The 19,187-nt window shown below is 37.8% G+C and overlaps 1 protein-coding gene across 1 annotated transcript in view; it reads left to right on the top strand.

Annotated features, from left to right (window-relative positions):
- Window positions 1-19,187, top strand: part of TPK1 (thiamin pyrophosphokinase 1) — a 286,110-nt gene that overhangs the window by 57,695 nt on the left and 209,228 nt on the right. Inside the window, exon 2 of the mRNA XM_081102719.1 lies at window positions 4,356-4,427. Coding sequence (XP_080958845.1) covers window positions 4,356-4,427 — 72 coding nt within the window. The remainder of the gene's footprint in view (window positions 1-4,355; window positions 4,428-19,187) is intronic.

Below are 19,187 nucleotides of genomic sequence, written 5' to 3'. Positions count from 1 at the left end.
AGGTCACCTGAGCCCAGACAGCTGACGGAGCAGCTTTGAGGTGTCAGTGTGCTGAGATGAAGAACTTAATTCCTTCATTTGGGTTTTAGTGAGAATGTGTTTATTGGGAACAAAAATATGGCTAACCTTTGCAAGGGTAAAGAAAATAGATCTTGGTACAGTCTTCTCTTTTTATGTCAAGGAAGACTCAAAACTTTGTTAGATTTAACCTCCCCCTATAACATTGTAAAATATAAAATGCTCTTTTTTTCTGAACTAGCATATATTTCTAGCATATGTGGATGCCTGTGAGAATTTATTGGGGAAATTTGTTTTCAGTGGCATAGTTTATATAATGTTAGGATTACCAAACTTGGACAGACCCATTACCATTGCATCATCAGAAGTAATGCTTTTAGGTGGAAATTGACGTAACCTTTCAAAATCTATTTACACTTCAACTGCAGTGGTTGAATTTCAATAACTAGATATGTGCCCAGGTTTCGAGGCTCAATGTTATATTAACATGGATTTTGTTTCTTTTTAAATAGGTAGACATCCATGTAGCTTGAAAAGGTCTAATCTATTCTCAAAGAAAAATTTTCCACACTGATTATATAGTTGGACTTCTGTGGGCCATCTCCATTTTTTTTTAGATTTTTCTTGAATTATAATGATCAAAATAGCATTTAATTGTTTTAAGGCAAGATTATTGTTTTTGCTGTTGTCTTTCTAGTAGCCTTGCTGGAACATTGTGTATAATATTCATTTAAGAGATCCTGAGGGCTCCGGGATCTAGAAAGGGCCATTGTGTTTTCATTCTGTGAGGAATTGTGTTGGGTATGGAACTGTTTGTCCCTATAAAATTTGGAAGGAGTCACTTGATTATTGAAGTGAGGAGCTGGAGTTAATTTATTATAAATGGACATAAAGTCAGAATTAGAAGAACTGCTCAACAAATACTTATTGACTGCTTACTAGTATGTGGCATTGCTATAGGCACTTGACCCAGGAGCTTATGTTTTCCTTTAGGTAGTCGGGCATTAGAAAAAAGGATGAGTGAACAAATTGATGATAGGTCACTAGAAAAAACAAATTGAGTCAAGAGTAAGTACTGTCATGGGGAGGAGGCATTACTATTAAAGATAGGTTGGTCAAGGAAGCTGTATGACAATCAACTTTGAGCAGATACCTGAGGGTTTAAGTTGAGAGAGAAAGTAATGTGCTCACTGATTACGTGGTTATCTATAGTAGAAATGTTAAAGGTGGAATTGTTCTTGCTATATTTGAGGAGCCCAACAAGGAAGCCAGTGTGTCAGGGTGTGGGTGTGTGTGTGTGTGTGTGTGTGTGTGTGTGTGTGAGTGTGAGAGAGAGAGAGAGAGAGAGAGAGAGAGAGAGAGAGAGAGAGAGAGAGAGAGAGAGAGAGAAAGAAATGCGATCCTGTAGGGCCTTGTAAGTGATTTGTTAGAAATTTTTGGCTTTTACTGATAAGGAAAAACTGTGGAGGGCTTTGAACAGAGAAATGCCATGGTCTAACTATATTTTAACAAGATCCATTTGACTACTGAGTGGAGAACAGAGTTTAGGGAAGGTGAGTGTGGAAGTGAGGCGATTAGAGGGCTTCATGGTAAAATCTAGAGATGGAAAATGTTCAGGTGAATAGGTTATTAGTGGTGAAGTTGGTACCAGATTGCCAAAACTGGAAGGAGAAGGTTTAATTAGAGGAAGGATACCCAGGAGTTTCATTTTGGGCACGCTAAGTTTGAGATGTCTGTTACATATCCACGTGGAATTGTTGAATAAACAACTAAACATACAGTTCTGGAGTTTAGGAAAAAAGCCCCAGGTTGGAGACATGAATATGGAAGCCATTATTATAGATGGTATTTAAAGCCATGAGTCTAGAGGGCATTATTTGGGAGTCAGTATAGATTGATATAGAAAAGGCCGAAGAATAGATCCTAGAGCACTCCTGCTATAGAAGTTGGTGCATTTATTCAACAAATATTTATTGAGGGCTTTCTGCTCAGATGAGAAGTGAGTAGAAAAGACTGAGAAAGAGCAGGCAGTCATATGAAGAAGTCAAGGGAAGAACATGATTCAAGAAGGAAGGGTGCAAAAGTGATCTGCTCTGTTATGGTACTGAGAAGTGTGAGCCAAGATGAGAATTGAGGTATAGCCATTGAATTGTACAACAGGAGGTCTTTGATGACCCTGACAGTAGTTATTTCCTAGAAGTGGTGGGATGAAAACCTTATTGAAGTGAATTTTGCTGAAGATTGAAACGGAGAGATGGGATCTGAATATGATGAGGAATAAAGTGAGCATCTAATTTCTCATCTAAACTGGGACACTGCCAATGGAAGGGGGAGCCACGGGGATATAGAAAATAGTTACTCTAGGTCAGCTGTTCTCAACCTGTGGGTTGCGACCCCTTTGGGGGTCGAATGACCCTTTCACAGGGGTCACCTAAGACCATCGGAAAATATATATATAATTATAGTGGTTCTCAACCTTCCTAATTCCGCGACCCTTTAATACAGTTCCTCATGTTGTGGTGACCCCCAACCATAAAATTATTTTCGTTGCTACTTCATAACTGTAATTTTGCTACTGTTATGAATCGTAATGTAAATATCTGATATGCAGGATGTATTTTCATTGTTACAAATTGAACATAGTTAAAGCATAGTGATTAATCACAAAAACAATATGTAATTATATATGTGTTTTCCGATGGTCTTAGGCGACCCCTGTGAAAGGGTCATTTGACCCCAAAAGGGGTCGCGACCCATAGGTTGAGAACCGCTGCTTTAGGTGGTGGGGATGGGGGTGGGAAGAGAGATTTTTGCAGAGAAATACTTGTTTATGTTATGTTTACTTTCTCAGAAGCAATTTCTTATATGACTTACCAATTCGTAGTCTATTGGTAATTCAATTATTTAATAGACTTTGGTATGAAATATGTTCAGAGCTTTTTAATAGTTTTGCTTTGTCCACATGCAGTTTATTTCATCAAAGAATGAATTGACTTGATAGTTTTGATTTCCTAGTGCACACTTAGAAATATCCTCATAAACATAGAAGTTGTGCAATATGAAAATGAAATCCATGCCCTAGAGTTTTCATTACTTAATTGAAGTACTTTCAGGGATGAGAGGTTCTTCATAATGGTTTTTGGTCCTCTAACAAAATAGGTATTTTATATATAATGACTGGCATGGTTTTGGCTAATATTGATTTTATTTGAGTTCCCATATTTTTTTAAACAGAGATCATAAACCCTTGATAAATTGCTAATGGATTTCAGTCTAACTTTTTATATTGTAAATTGTGCTTCACTTCAGTGTATTTTCACATAGAGTACTGATCTTTAATCTTTTTTTTTTAAGTCTCTATCAGTAAAAAGTAAAAAGTAAATCATTTGTTTATTTATAAAAAAAGTTACAAATAATTTTGGCTATACATATTTTTCACAAAAATAGCAATTTAAAAGGTCAAGATAAGGTTGAACAGTATTTTTAAAATAATGTTGCTATTTCCACAATTATTAGTAAATAGTTTGAGATGTCATGTCAGGTTCTCAACTTGGTTACCCATTAGACTCTCTTAATGATGCTTTTACTTAAAAACTTATGATGGACAGGCTTAATTTTGGAACATTGATCAGAATTTCTAGGGAAGCAGATTGGCTTTAAAAAAAAAAAATCAATGACTGATACGCAGTGAGGTTGAGATCCATTACTATATATACTTAAGGGTACATTTATCATTTGTGATAATTGATATAATCTCAAGTTCATCCTTCCTTTCCTCTCTCCCTTTTCCCTCCCTCCTTCCACTAAGTTCTTGTCAGTGCTGGCTAGATTGTGTTTGGAGCTTGTTAAGGAAGTACAAGTGATCATTGCTGTCATTTTCCTGTATGATTATGCTTTGACAGAATTTGTACTATCTTTAATATGTGTAGAAAATATTTTCCAATTAGCCATTTTGTGAAGATTTGTTTATTAAAAATCTACAAGTTTACTGGACACTGGTAAACTGCCAGAGAAGACGCTTACCCGGTTGTTTTTATAATAAATTGTTTTTGTAATTCCTTTTTACAATAAACTTATGATAAATATAGTAATGTGATGGACATATTGAATATGCTAGATACAGTTAATGGTGTATTAACTGTATGCTAGATACAGTTAATGGTGTATTTTAAAATTAAGATATGATAAAAAATAAGAGTATCAGAAATTAGCTGTGGCTGAAATTTAGCTCTATGCAGATAGAAAATCTGGACTAGTAGAGTATGATTCCAGATGCAAATGAAGGCAAAAGAGACTCAGTTTATTTATTTATTTTACTTCTCTTTTTTTTTCCATAGGAAATTTGAAATACTGCCTTGTGATATTGAATCAGCCTTTGGACAAAAGTTTTCGTCATCTTTGGAGCAAAGGTAATCTTAATTAGTGTGTATATTTCTTTGTTTTCTTACTGTATTTGGGATTGATTAAAATTGACTGTCAAATATTCTGGAACCTAAATATTGTTTAATAACAAAAAGTGGATTCATAATGTGATTTGTCAGAAAGTCCCTTATTGCTTCTCTGTTAACTTATTTATATACTAGTAGCCCTGCACACGAATCTGTGCGCCAGCAGCTCGCCAGTAGCTTGCTGCTGCCCTCCAGTAGCTCTCCACCCCTCCCACCCCCCATAGCTTGCTGCCCTGCCACCTCCTGTAGCTCTCCACCACCACTTGTAGCTTGCTGCCCCGCCCTCCTGCTGATCTGTGATCAGGTCGTTACCCTTCATGGTGTAACGACCATTTGCATATTACATCTTTATTATATAGGATGTGATTTCTTACCATGGGACCCCCAAAAGTAGAATTACAAAGTAGTTTCATTCAATGTATTTCAGCACTACTGTGTGGATGTTAATCCTGAGTTCTCAACAACTATTTATTCAAGTATAAACAAATATTTTTGGCACAGTGACAGCAAAAAGCATCCACAAATCTCATTCTTCCCAGCTTCCAATAATGTTATCTGCAGTGATCCATTTTGCAAAATAAAAAATGAAGACATGTTACTAGTATATTAGATTCTGTAGGGATGCTGAAAAATATAGTTAAAAATAAAATAGTTTCACATAATTAATACTTCTGTGAGGTTTCATGTAAGAAACTGGCTTTATTGACTTTTTTTATTTAACTTTTACAACATTAACTCTCAACTGTTGCCAGTTTTGTACTATAAACTTTATCTTTTATGTATCTCCATAAAAAAAATGTCTAGTGGCACTTTAAGATAAATTTTCTTTGTTCAAAGCTTAGTGTGGCTTCACCCATTATTTCAAATCAGTTAAACCTGAAAAGGAGTGAAAATCAAGTGAGTTATCGACTGTTAAAATGTGTATACATTTTTTTGGGACACCCTATGTATACATGGAGAGAAGGAAATGTTAAGTGCTTTCATATAGACATCTAGGATAATTCTTGGCTTCATCATTATAAAAAGCAGATCTGTTAATAAATACTAAGGAAAAGTGGAATAGAATTTTTGTTATTCTCATAACAGAAGCTGTGATGTTATGTTTGTGTTGCTCCTCTCCTCAGCAAAGGTATTTCTTTCATTTCTTCCAAGAGAGGCCTAGAAAAAGTATGTGATGGCTTTGTGGTTTGGGATTTCAGCAAGTAAGTGAAGGCTGGAGGCTGCCGTGCCGGTCCCTCTAGCTCAGACGTGCAATTTTTTTTTGTACCTTCTGTTTCATGGACGTGAAGACTGTGAAGAGCAGACAGCGGGTAAAAGCTGGGCTGTTAAACCAAAACACAGAAAATTGTGAAGGCTACTGCGCAGCATGTCTCTCATATTTACAACCGATGATTTACCTTGAACCTATGCCAGCGACACTGTTGAGTAGGTATTTCCTGGGATCTGTTTCAGGAAAAAGACTACTTGAAGGTTTATTTTATTTTAGTTTCTTCCTACAATGCTTAATTGACATGTTTTGAAATTTAGTTTAAATGGGATTCAAGGGAGATTAAAATTATGAAAGTTTTTAAGTGTATTTTCTCTTTAATATTTCATGAAGCCTCAGTGGTTTTCTTGGTATGATCATCGGTATTTGTGAATGGATATTGTCCTTAGATTTCTTACCTATTTTTTTTTTAACAGAAAGCTTTCACTTCCAGTAAATGTCTTTCTCACCCTGAAATATGTGATAAGTGGAAAAAATAGGGATGTTTATGTTTGAATAGCTCTGCTTATTTCTTGTTGTAGGTCAGTTTTTCTCAGCTTGGGGTCACCAGGCTTACCCAGGTCCTCAAAGATAGTGGGAGAGATCACAAAGTTACGTAAAGTTGAAAAACAAAAAAAGAAATATGAATCCTTACAGATATTCATTTACCTGGGCTAAGGTTACATGGACTGACCAGGTTTCTAGGAGTTGGGCTTCTCAGTGTATCCTCATTTTTTAACTTTAATTCACAGCCTTTCCCTGTCTCTTCCACAGGACTCGCAGAACAGCGGTGACCATGTTCATTAGGTTATGACTCCATTATCAAATTATGTTAATGTTAATGACAGGTGTTTGTCTTCAGTGTGACCCTTTTTTTCCTCTAATAAGGAATTATTTTCCTTGCTTGATTTCTTCCTTTTTCAGTTCTCTGGTAACCAACCGTAAGATCACACCAGGGTATAGGCAACATACTCTGGTTCCCTTTGGATGAGGCTTAAGTCATAAAATATTGGACCAATCAAGCAGGTTTTACAGTAAAAGGGAGACATCTGTCACAGTTCATGAAATGAATTATAAGCAAGGTCTTTAGTTTTATAATATCAGTTTTCCCTTCTGTTCTGTTTGTAATTAATTGATGGATATCTGTCAGCGCCCTTCTGTGTTGAGGGGGTAGGTGAGCAGCTGGGGACATAACTGTGGCCTCTCGTTATGGCCAGAATTTAGAGTTCAGGGTGCCCAGCGCAGCCTGTTTCTGATGAAGGCATGAGATGTGGTTCTTCAAGCTACAAGTCCCTAGAATGAACTTGCTCTATTCCTGCTTCTTAATAGCTGAACTTATTGTATGTAGTATTTGATTATTCGAATCTACTTTGCTCACCTCTATATGTTTTTTTTCTTTAAACAAAAACACTGTACCCAAATAAAGCTTTTTAATAGGATTATGACTTGCCTCATTAATTAGACTGCTCTAATGTAACAATAGTGTTGCCATCAGATTTAAGTTTTAAATGGAGCGATCTGCTGTAAAGAAGCTTGCTTCAATAGTTTGGTTGTGCGTCCTTTTCCCTCATACACTGTGTACCTAGGTCTCTGTAAGCCTTTTTTTAAACTGATTTTTTGAAGTTAAGCTCAATCTAAGTTAGCAAGTTTATTTTGAAGAAAGTTGTTTTATGTTTCTATTTTTATTCCCATTTCTCAATTCTGTGAGACCTCTTTACCTCACTTCTGGCATCCAGTATGTTCATTCTCATTAAAATAAGAGAAATTGGGTACCTTCCATTTTTATGTATATATTGGTTGAGTTGATTTGGCCTGCTTTAAAATGCTTGGCATAAATCAATATTTTTAATCCTATTAAATCTGTTTGTGTACATCATCCCTGTTAAAGGAATTTTAAGGGAACAGTGTTTTGACAATCGCCTTGTAATTTAGAAACCACCTCAGGGCTACTCATAAAGCTGGCTCTGGAAGGGCTAGCCAGGGTCCACTTTTTTTCTTTTTAAGAATATGTTTCTAATGCAGTGTGTTCTCTGGCCTCATCTTCCACTGCTACCCCTTCTTATATACGTAATGACTGATAGAGAACTGCTTTTTTTTTTTTTTTTTTTGCCCAAAAGTAGATTTATATTCATTTTGCAAATTTCCACTGGTCTTTTTAAGTCCTGCTCAAATGCTGCCTCTTGTGAAGGGACGCTTCCCTGGCTTGACCAGGTAGAGCTAGATTTTCTCCCTGGTATTTCTTTTGTGTTCCTATCACTGATGAAGGTCACCTTCTGCCTCTTTGAGGATAAGCTTCTGGAGATAATAGAGTGCTTAGGTCAGTGGTTCTCAACCTGTGGGTCACGACCCCTTTGGGGGTTGAACAACCCATTCACAGGGGTCGCCTAAGACCATTGGAAAACACATATATAATTACATATTGTTTTTGTGATTAATCACTATGCTTTAGTTATGTTCAATTTGTAACAATGAAAATACATCCTGCATATCAGATATTTACATTACAATTCATAACAGTAGCAAAATTACAGTTATGAAGTAGCAACGAAAATAATTTTATGGTTGGGTCACAACATGAGGAACTGTATTAAAGGGTCGCGCCATTAGGAAGGTTGAGAACCACTCGCTTAGGTGAAGGTGTTTTCCTTTTAATTCCTGGGAGACTAGCCTGAGGGTAGGTACTACTGTAGGTCATCTTGGCAATTGCTGAAGGTCGGTGTCTATATTTGACGCTTTCTAGATCCTGGAAATCCTCTTGCTTTGATGTGAATCAGTTGGGAGCAGGAAGTTCTTCCCTGTCTTTCTGTTTCTCCTCACCCCCCTTTGCTCCTCCTCCCCTCTCCCCCAGGTTTTCTCTCCTGAGACTAGGTTGGGTCCCATTTGTATTTCTGCTAACTTGAGCTCCATCACTTATTTTTCCCCTTTACTCTATGACTCCCAGATGCTTATTTGATAATTCTTGGTACAACCTATAAGAACTGATACTTTTTATTAATATATTCATCTTTCCTCATAGCACATGTGGAATCATGTATTCCTTTTTTGACTCTGGGTTATATGACTTTGACAGTTGAAGTGCTGATATCAGTGTCATTAGAATAAATTTATATCCTATGTTCATTAAGGTATTATGGTAAGGTGCATCTTTTATTATATAGAGGAATATAAAATTATTCAATTTAGCAGTATCCTTGTCTTCTAACATTACTGTCTAAAGAGCTACCAGACCAGCACTACTTTGGTCATTTTCTGTCCTAGTATTTCACATTTAAGTGAACATAGAGCCAAAGTTCTGATGAGCAATTTGCATACTTGGTTCTGGTCCATTAAGCAAAACCAGTTTCATATGAGCTGTAGCCCCTGTAAATAAAGCTGGAAGAGAAGATTGTACCAGTCATGCAGAAACATTTAGGGACTATGAAAAAAGCATTTAAATATGTCTTACATTTTAATATATTAGAGGCACAGAACAAAATATATATTTTTTGATATGAGTCCAGAGATGCACTCTGCTACTTCCATCCCCAAATGATGGTACACTTCTGTTGAATCAGATATTTTATGATGCTGGGCATTATGATACAAATATTGCTAGAGAGTGATGACCTCTGAGTCACTTTCTTTCCCAGGTTCACTCCTAAGCCTTTGTGTTGTGTTGTGTTTTGTTTCAGTAGTCAAAGTATTATCGGGTGATTAAGGAATTGCACCACAATTTCAACTACTTTATATTTGAAATGCATTTACAAATCTTCTGCTATACTTCCTAATCCCATGGGATTTTATATGAGCTGTTGCACATGAAATTCTAAAAGAGAAAAGTCACTTTTAAATATCAAGTTTCACAGCATTACATTTTCTAATATGTTTACTGAGAGTCAAAATAATACATTATTTTATTATTTTTTTAAAATAAATTTTTATTTCAGCGAGGAAGGGAGAGGTAGAGAGAGATAGAAACATCAATGATGAGAGAGAATCATTGATTGGCTGCCTCCTGCATGCCCCCTACTAGGGATTGAGCCACAACCCGGGCATGTGCACTTGACTGGAATTGAACCCAGGACCCTTCAGTCCCCAGGCCAATGCTCTATCCACTGAGCCAAACCAGCTAGGGCTATTTTGTTTTTTAATATATATATGCATTGTCTGTGTCAAATAATGTACAAGGACTGGGATGTCAGTGAGAAAGACAGAGGCCCTGTTCTTAAAGTGTTGATAATCTAATGTCTGATGTACACTGTCTCATTGTATATATGTATCATAAATATTCCCTGCAATTAGAAGTTTATTATTGTTATGGACTGAATTGTTTTCACCCCAGATGGTATGTTGAAGCCCTAAATACCAATTGACAATATTTGGATGGCACCTTTAGAGAGGTAATTTAGTTACATGCGGTCATAGGGTGGGGTCCTAATGCAATAGGACTGGTGTCCTTGTAAGAGAGATGCCAGGGGTGGCACTCTCTGAGAAAGCCATGTGAGAAGGCAGCCATCTGTAAGCTAAGGAAAGAGGCCTCAGGAGAGACCAGCCCAGCTGACACCGTTATCTTGAACTTCTGGACTCCAGAACTTTGAGAAAATAAATTTCTGTTGTTTGTCTCCCCGGTCAGTGGTATTTTGTAAGCCCTAGCAAACTAATACTGTTATATATAAGCCTTCTTGGCAAGTTGAGAATTGTTCAGTCCTCTCTTCTCTATAGAAGGACCCATTTTATTTGTAAGTCTGGTGCCAGGTATTATTATAGGCAGTTCTGGTCTTACCTTGGTACCCTGCAGCTTCAATCAATTATGATAAGAATTGAACTTCCCTTGATGCAATGCTGTAGCCTGAGGCTGATACTGGTCCCCCTTTGTTTAAAGACGACCTTTCACTGACCTCAGAAAACAGTGGAAATAATCTATATATTAGAAGTTAGTTTGATGGATATAATCAGGCTTTGGGAAATCAATCTGGGGTACTTTAAACAGATACAGAAAAAAAGTTTAAACAAATGGATTAAAACACAGGTTTAGATGACTCAATCATCCATGATTATTTTGGTCATTGATCTATTGCCCTTTATAAAGATGAGAAGAATTTGCTTTTCTTGTAAAACACCAGTTAGAAAAATTCATTGAATTACTTTGTGACCATTATAAACTCTGTCTGGATATTCTGTAAGTTATTTCACATTAAGACCAACCTTAAATGTAATTCTTCCCTAATCTAGTACAACTTCCACAATATAAATCATAAGTGTTCAATGTTAATATCTAGTATATTAATTACACTTATCATTCAACAGTGAATTCAGAGTTGATATTTATTTAGAAAACATTTAACAAAAATCATAAACATTTTGCTTTAAAGGGCCATACCAAGAAAGTGAAAAGACAACCCACAGAATAGGAGTAAATATTTGCCAATCATATGTCTGATAAGAGGATTATATATAGAATGTATAAAGAGCTCTTACAACTCAATAAGAAAATAAGTGACCCAATTAAAAATGGTGCAAAGGATCTGAATAGACAATTTTTCAAGGATAATGTACAGCCAACATGCACACTAAAAGATAGATGCTCTATATCATTAGTCATAATGGAAATACCAATCAAAACACAATGAGATTCTAATTTCCACCCACAGATAGCTGGCATAAAAAAAGTTAGATTTGTGTTGGTAAAGGTGTGGTGAATCAGAACTCTTATACACTGCTGGTAGGAGTGGTGAAGTCACTTCCAAAGATATTCTGTCAGTTCATTAAATACCATGAGACCCAACAGTTCTTCTAGGTATATTCCCAAAAGAAATGAAAACATATCCACCAAAATGTGTGCACGAATGTTCATAGCACCATTTTTCATAACTGCCAAAAGGTGGAAACAATCCTGATGTGTATTAACAATTGAATGAATAAACCAATGTGCTATGTCCATGAAATGGAAATTTGCTCGGCCATAGAAAATGTAGTTTTGATATATGCTACATGGATGAACCTTAAAAACGTTAAGCTATATGAAAGAATCCACACACACACACACAAAACCCACCTCATATTACATGGTTCCATTCATACAAACTATTGAGACCAGTAAATTTACAGGAACAGAAAATATATTAGTGATGCGTAAGGCTCTAAGAAATGGGAAATTAGGGAGAGTAACTAAAATGTATGGTTTTTTTTTTTATTTTAGAGTGATAAAAATATTCTAAAATTGACTGATGATGGTTGCACAAATCTCTGAATATTCTAAAACCATTGAATTATTTAAACGTGTCAATTTTATGGTAGGGAAATTATATCTCAGTAAGCTGTTACAAAAAATAATAGGCAATTGTGTCTTCATTAGGATGTTCCCTTTTTTTGTCTAGTATTTTATTTATTTTATTATATTTATTTTATTATTTTACTTTATTTTATTGTTGACAATATTGCAAGTGTTCCCCAGTTCCCTCCTCCCAAGCCCTGTCCGACCCCAGGCCTTCACCACACTATTGTCTGTGTCCATTGGTTATGCACATCTATATATATAAAGAAGTAATATGCAAATGAGGTCAGGACTTCGTAATGATCACGACCAAGGCCCCAAGCCTGAGAGAACAGCACGCAGGCACAGCCCGGAGCTGAGACACCAACACAGAGGGGCGCCTGCCCCAAGCCTCCTTGGTGCGGCTGGGGCAGGCCCCCAGCAGACGTGCGCGCGCGCGCACACACACACACACACACACACACACACACACACACGGAGCCTGCTCCGAGCCTCCACAGCCAGACTGAGGCCCAGGGGGAGCGGGCCTAAGCCATCCGTAGGACATTCCCTGAGGGCTCCCAGACTGTGAGGGGGCAGGCTAGGCCGAGGGACCCCCACCCCCAGCGCACGAATATTGTGCACTAGGCCTCTAGTATGAATGTAGGTTCTTTAATCTCTTCCCAGTTCCCCTCTTCCCTTCCTCACCTCCCCTAAGACATGTCAGTCTGTTCTGTGCTCCATGCCTCTGGACCTATTTTGTTTTTTTGTTATGTTCATTAGATTCCACTTATAAGTGAGATCATGTGATATTTGTCTTTCTCTAACTGGCTAATTTCACTCAGCATAATATTCTCTAGGTCCCTCCATGTTATCTCAAAGGGTAAGAGATCCTTTTTTTATTACAGCTGCATAGTATTCCTTTGTGTAAATGTACCACAACTTGTTTATCTACTCATCTACTGATGGGCACTTGGATTGTTTTCAGATCTTAGTTATTGTAAATAATGCTGCTATGATTATAAGGGTGCATATATTCTTTCTGATTGGTGTTTTGGGTTTCTTAGGATACAGACCTAGAGATGTGATCTCTGGGTCAGACAGTAGTTCCATATTTAAGTTTTTGAGTAAACTCTATACTGTTTTCCATAGTGGCTGCACCAGTCTGCATTCCCACCAGCAGTGTGCTAGTGTTCCCTTTTCTCAACATCCTCGCCATCTCTTGTTTGTTGATAGATAGATGATAGTCATTCTGGTAGGTCTAAGGTGATTTCTCATTGTAGTTTTAATTTGTATTTCTCTGACGATTAGTGATTTGTGCATTTTTTCATATGTTTCTTGGCCATCCGTATGTCCTCTATGGAGAAGTGCCTATACATTTTTAAAATTGGATTATTTGTCTTCTGCCGGAAGCCGGTCCATCCTTGATGCTTGACACAGTCGCTGCAGGGAAGAAACATCTGCACAGCATATGTTTCAAGGGGCCTTGCCGGGGTCCAACCCCAGCAGGTCCAGGGGTTCCCAAAGGCGTAGACGGAGTCGGCGAAGAAGGAATGACAAGAGACAGCGTTCAGTTGATCAGGAGCCTAGCCAGGATCTCCAGCCACGTTCTGGTCTGGATCTCCAGAGAGGTTCTGCTTAGGATCTCCAGCCAGGTTCTGTGTCCATGTTCTCTTGCTAGGTTCTCCAGGTTCTCCAGCCAGGTTCTGTAGCCATGTTCCCTCGCTAGGTTCTCCAGCCAGGTTCTGTGTCCATGTTCTCTTGCTAGGTTCTCCAGGTTCTCCAGCCAGGTTCTGTAGCCATGTTCCCTCGCTAGGTTCTCCAGCCAGGTTCTGTCCAGGTTCTCCAGCCAGGTTCAGTCACCAGGTTCTAGAAAGGTTCTCTTGCCAATTTCTGTAGTCAGGTTCAGTCCAGGATCTTTTGCCATGTTCTCTCGCTAGGTTCTGTCTCTAGATTCTGTGTAGGTTCTGAGTGTAGGTTCTGTCTTCTAAATTCTGTGTTTTAAGTTCTGTCTTCTTACATCTGTATTTATACCAGTTGATTCAATCCTATCAATCTCTATTACAAAGGTTAGGGCGTTTCTTATCTCCATTCCAGGGAGTAAAGATTATGTAGCTTAAGCATGATTGTTCATAGTTAAAGTGATTAATTACCCACCTGGCACTTAGTTGAGGGGTTTTATTCCCTCCCTAACTTCAGGGGAAAATCCCTACCTGGGGAAACAACCTTTCTCAGAGAGGAGACCTTGGTTAAAACACTTAGTGCTAAGAAGGTGAGCAAACATATTAAGAACAGTATGCCATATATGCCAGGTCCCTTGAAACAGCAAGGATGGACTGGCTCCCGGCAGGGCCTGGCATATATGGCTTACTGTTCTTAATATGTTTGCTCCCCTTAGCGCTATATGTTTTAACCAAGGTCACCTCTCCGAGAAAGGTTGTTTCCCCAGGTAGGGATTTTTCCCTGAAGTTAAGGAGGGAATAAAACCCCTTAACTAAATGCCAGGCTGGTAGTTAATCACTTTAACTATGAACAATCACCCTTAAGCTACATAATCTTTACTCCCTGGAATGGAGATAAGAAACGCCCTAACCTTTGGAATAGAAATTGACAGGATTAAAATCAACTGGTATAAATACAGATGTAACAAGATAATAAAACACAGAACCTGGCTGGAGATCCTGGATAGAACCAGGTGAGAGAACCCAACCATGCTGATCAACTGAACGCTGCCTCTGTCCACACCTTTGGGAACCCCTGGACCTGCTGGGGCTGGACCCCGGCAGTCTTCCTTTTGTTGAGCTGTATGAATTCTTCATATATTTGAAATTAACCCCTTATCAGATGTGTCATTGGCAAATATGTTTTCCCATACGTGGGTTCCCTTTTCATTTTGATGATGGTTTCTTTTGCTGTGCAGAAGCTTTTAATTTTGATGTAGTTGCATTTGTTTATTTTTTCCTTTGTTTCTCTTGCCCTAGGAGATACTAGTATATCAATGAAAATTCTGCTATGTGAGATATCTGAGATTTTGCTGCCTATATTTTTCTTCTAGGATTTTCATGGTTTCATGACTTGGGATGTTCACTTTTCTTAAGTATTAATTTATACCAAAATTTGTCTGATACTTTGTCCTTGCTTCTGGATACATTCATATAGTATTTGGGCCAATAGTTCTCAAATTTAACATGTATCAGAATTACTTACAGGGTCCCAACTTCAGCATTTTGGATTCATTAGGTCTTAATTTTTACCATTCAGATCTTTACATGTATTTTTGGGTTTGTACCTAAGTATTTTGATTTCTTCGAAGTGATAAAGGTGAATCTGTGTTTCAAATTTTGGTTTCTACATGATTGTTGTCATTATATAGAAATGTGATTGATATTTGTGTGGGGGAGAAGAGATCCTAATTTGAAAATTGACCATATTTGTTCCATAGGAAGTAATGAACCACACAAAAGACTCTTTTATTTAAGTAAAATCTTCAAATTTTTTTCATAATTTTTTGAGGTTTTGTATAATGTTCAGCCACACCATAAAAAATCCTTTAAAATGTATATTTATTTTGGGAGAAAATTTTAGAAAAAAAATTTGTTCAGAGAAAAATTTGCTAAGAAAATGAGTGATCAACAATACAAAATGATTTTGGGACACATTTATAGTGTAGTGTATGTAGAAATAATTCAAGTTTGACTTTTTTGTGTGCTTTTTTCAGACTAAATTTGTTTTGATTTTGTGCTTAGTTTTAAAAAGTCAGCTTGATCAGCCTTGTCTCCAAAATTACTCAGTATGTCTCCTCCTAAATAGACACTAACATAAAACACAGTGATTTGGACATTCGGTTAATGACATTTAATATGAATTTACACATATTGATTTACTCATTCAATCATCTATTTAAAACCATAAATTAAGTGTGTTCAGTAGTCAGCACACACAGATTCATATCTGAAGCCTTGTGGTGGATTTATGTGTTATTTTCTCAGTAACCCAAGGTTTGCTCTTCTCTGATAAGACCTCCCTTTATTAGTTAAAGTTGACTTTGCTACCTTCACACAATATTCACTACCACTCTTTATTGGTTGTAGAGTTATGACCAGCATAAATAAAGCAAGCAGAGAAAGAAGCAGCAGAATAGACCATTTATTTTCATGCATTTTGGTTGCCATTTAAATCACAATTGACAGAGTAAAGTGGAGTTAAATGGTCATCCTTAACAAGTCAGGAAAAAAATGTGCAGTTCTATCCCTCCAGTGTTATGTTTTATGAATATATCACATTTAGTTCAGAATAATGATGATTCAGTAATGACATTTTATTCTTTAAGCCTGATGAGTAGGATTGGGAAGGGCTGTTTATTCTTTCTTTCCATTTCACTATAACAGTTTGACAAGAGTGAGAGACACGGACTGATGCTCTACACAAACTGTGTTTATAATGAAGTGCCGGAGTTAAAATAGAAATATCTCCAGCCTCATTCAGATCCTAGTGTGTTGGTTGGTTGGAGGGCTGTCCAGCTTCTTTTCAAATGTATATTATAAGGATTAGAATATAAATACATAGGATTATGTATGTGAATTGTGTGGACAAAAAGGGGCCACATGCTAACCTGACAAGCTCAGGGAAGGTCTGCATGGCAGTCTTACAAACTCAAGAGACCTAAAGTAACCACAAAGGATGGTCTGAAATTAAACTTTAAAAGCAGTTATGGTGGGTAGTCATCTCCTAGGCAGGTATCCCTAACAAGGTCAACTTTACCTTAACTGAGCTTGTGAAGGCAGCCTGGGCCCCCTCCCCCTCCTTAACCTGCATTCTGATGCATATGCTTGCTAGCCCCAACCCCCTTTCCACTTGTGTCCTAGCTAGCCTTGCAGAACCTGTTTATCTGAACACTTCCATTTTATGGAGGCCATAAACCATGAACCATACACATCTCCCAGAGGGGGTTGGCAGCTCTGGTGCCAGCCAGGCCAGGCCTTTGGGTGTAATCTCACGTCCCCCATTCCAACCATGGGGGCTGCAAAGCCCATGAAAAGTCCAGAGTCCTGGTCCATATTTGGGAGACAAAAAAACTAAGGAGATAAAAGGGAGAGCCCCCTACTCTCCCCCTCACCCCCTTCAGATTTGGGATCCAATTCCCCTGGGACATTCATCACCAGTGCTTCCTATAATAAAGTGTTCCTGATCTTCTGAGTGCCTGTTGTGTGTTTTCTGGTTGCCTGGTAAATTCTGTAACAAGCTAATTGTCTTTTTGCATCTACAATAACATATCATTGAAATGTCAGGGTAACTTGTAACTTCCCTTTTCTCCAGACCCCTGGGGCACAAGGAAATGTGCTTGGGCACTAGGACAGAGACCATAACTTCCTTCATTGTTACTGTTATCATGTTAATTGTTGACTGTTAACTATCCTGTACCCACCTAAGTAAAAGAAGTATGTGTCTATCATTTTACTTATTAAAAAAAACCATTTTATTGATTTTTAACAGAGAAGAAGGGAGAGGGATGGAGAGTTAGAAACATCAATTGAGAGAGACAATGAGAGAGAAACACCGATCAGCTGCCTCCTACACACTCCCTACTGGTATGTGCCTGCAACCAAGGTACATGCCCTTGACCGAAATCGAACCTGGGACCCTTGAGTCCACAGGCCGATGCTCTGTCCACTGAGCCAAACCAGTTAGGGCTATCATTTTACTTTTTATCCAATCCCTGAGGTTCCCCTGCTTTGCTTTCTCCCACTAATCTATCACTAATGGAATTCATGCAACCCACTTATGTCCCCTCCTTTGATTGTGATGAATAAAAATAGGTGAAAAACCACCATTCTCTGGAGCATTATCCCAATCCCTTGAGATTCTGCTTCCTGGCAATTGTGGACAGTTTGGCTCAAATAAACTCACAAAAAATTCTTTACAGGTTTGAATGTTTTTATGTTAACAACAGTAAATAATCTTTTGCAGTGCTTTAACCTGCAAAATCCTTTTTTGAAGTAAAATCATATCTGAGAAATCTTGGAGTTCCCAGGACAGTAAACAGATAAAAGTGGATGGGGTTCTTTGGTTGAGGTTCCTCTGGCCACCAGGCCTTCCCACTGCTGCCTCCAAGTTTCTCCACTGATCTGTCACAATGTATATGAATAACAGGGTGTTAACGTAAAAAAACCATTGAAACCTGTAAAGAATTTTTGTGAGTTTATTTGAGCCAAACTGTTGACATATGCCGGGAAGCAGAACCTCAAGGAATTGAGATAGTGCTCCGGAGAATGGCAGGGTTACATCTGTATTTATATATGAAATTCATTGGTGACAGATTTAAGGAGGTGGGATTAAGCAAAGCAGGTGTGGGGGGGGGGGGGAGGGGGCGGGAACCTCTGTGATAGGATAAAAAGTAAAATGATGGACACATACTTAGGTGGGTGCAGGATCAATGAACATGATAATGAAGGAATTTGTAGTATCTGTCCTGGCGCCTAGAACATTTGGTTGTGCCCCAGGGGCTCCAGAAAAAGGGAAGTTACAAGTTACCCAGACATTTCAAGGGTATGTTATTTTAGAGGCAAAAAGGCAAATGGACTCAGTAAGGATCAAAGTTGATCTTGTCAGTGAAGATACTGGCCTAGGACATAACTGCCCACCATAACTGCTTTTAGTTGAAGTTTAATTTCAGACCATCCTTTGTGGTTATTTTAGGTCTCTGAGTTTGCTAGGCTGCCACGCAGGCCTTCCCTGAGCTTGTCAGGTCAGCATGTGGCCCCTTTCGTCCACAAGGGATTTTTGCTAATCCTTCCTTTGCTATTCCTTAGGTTTATCTTCCCTATTTATGATAGCTACGTTGAGAACTACCTTTGGGTTATAAAGAAATTTTTAAATGGTTGAATGTTGTATTTTAACTAGTTTGAATGGAATACATCTATAGTTGTTTCATTTTGTTTACTTCATGAACTGATACCAATGTAGGCAGCATGGTTGTTTAAAGATAATAACATACAGAATTCCATTATGTTTACCATTTTACTATTTGTTAACCAGTTTCCTTATGTTTGCTGTGTAAGCAGATATAATGGAAAGGAAAAAGATAGATGCTCAAAGTGAATTCTGTAAATTTAACATGACACATTTTATATTTTCAATTATGTGAGGTTTCAGCCAATATTTAGTCATCATTGTCTTAGTCTAAGTGCGATTTCTAGACATAACATTGGTATATAGCTTGGCATAAAATTCTTTGTTCTTCACT

The sequence above is a fragment of the Myotis nattereri genome (genome assembly GCF_964212035.1).
Source record: "Myotis nattereri genome assembly, chromosome: 11".
NCBI classification, from domain to species: Eukaryota; Metazoa; Chordata; class Mammalia; order Chiroptera; family Vespertilionidae; genus Myotis; species Myotis nattereri.
The sequence above is the reverse complement of the archived record's forward strand: the minus strand, read 5'-3'. Positions and strand labels throughout refer to the sequence as shown.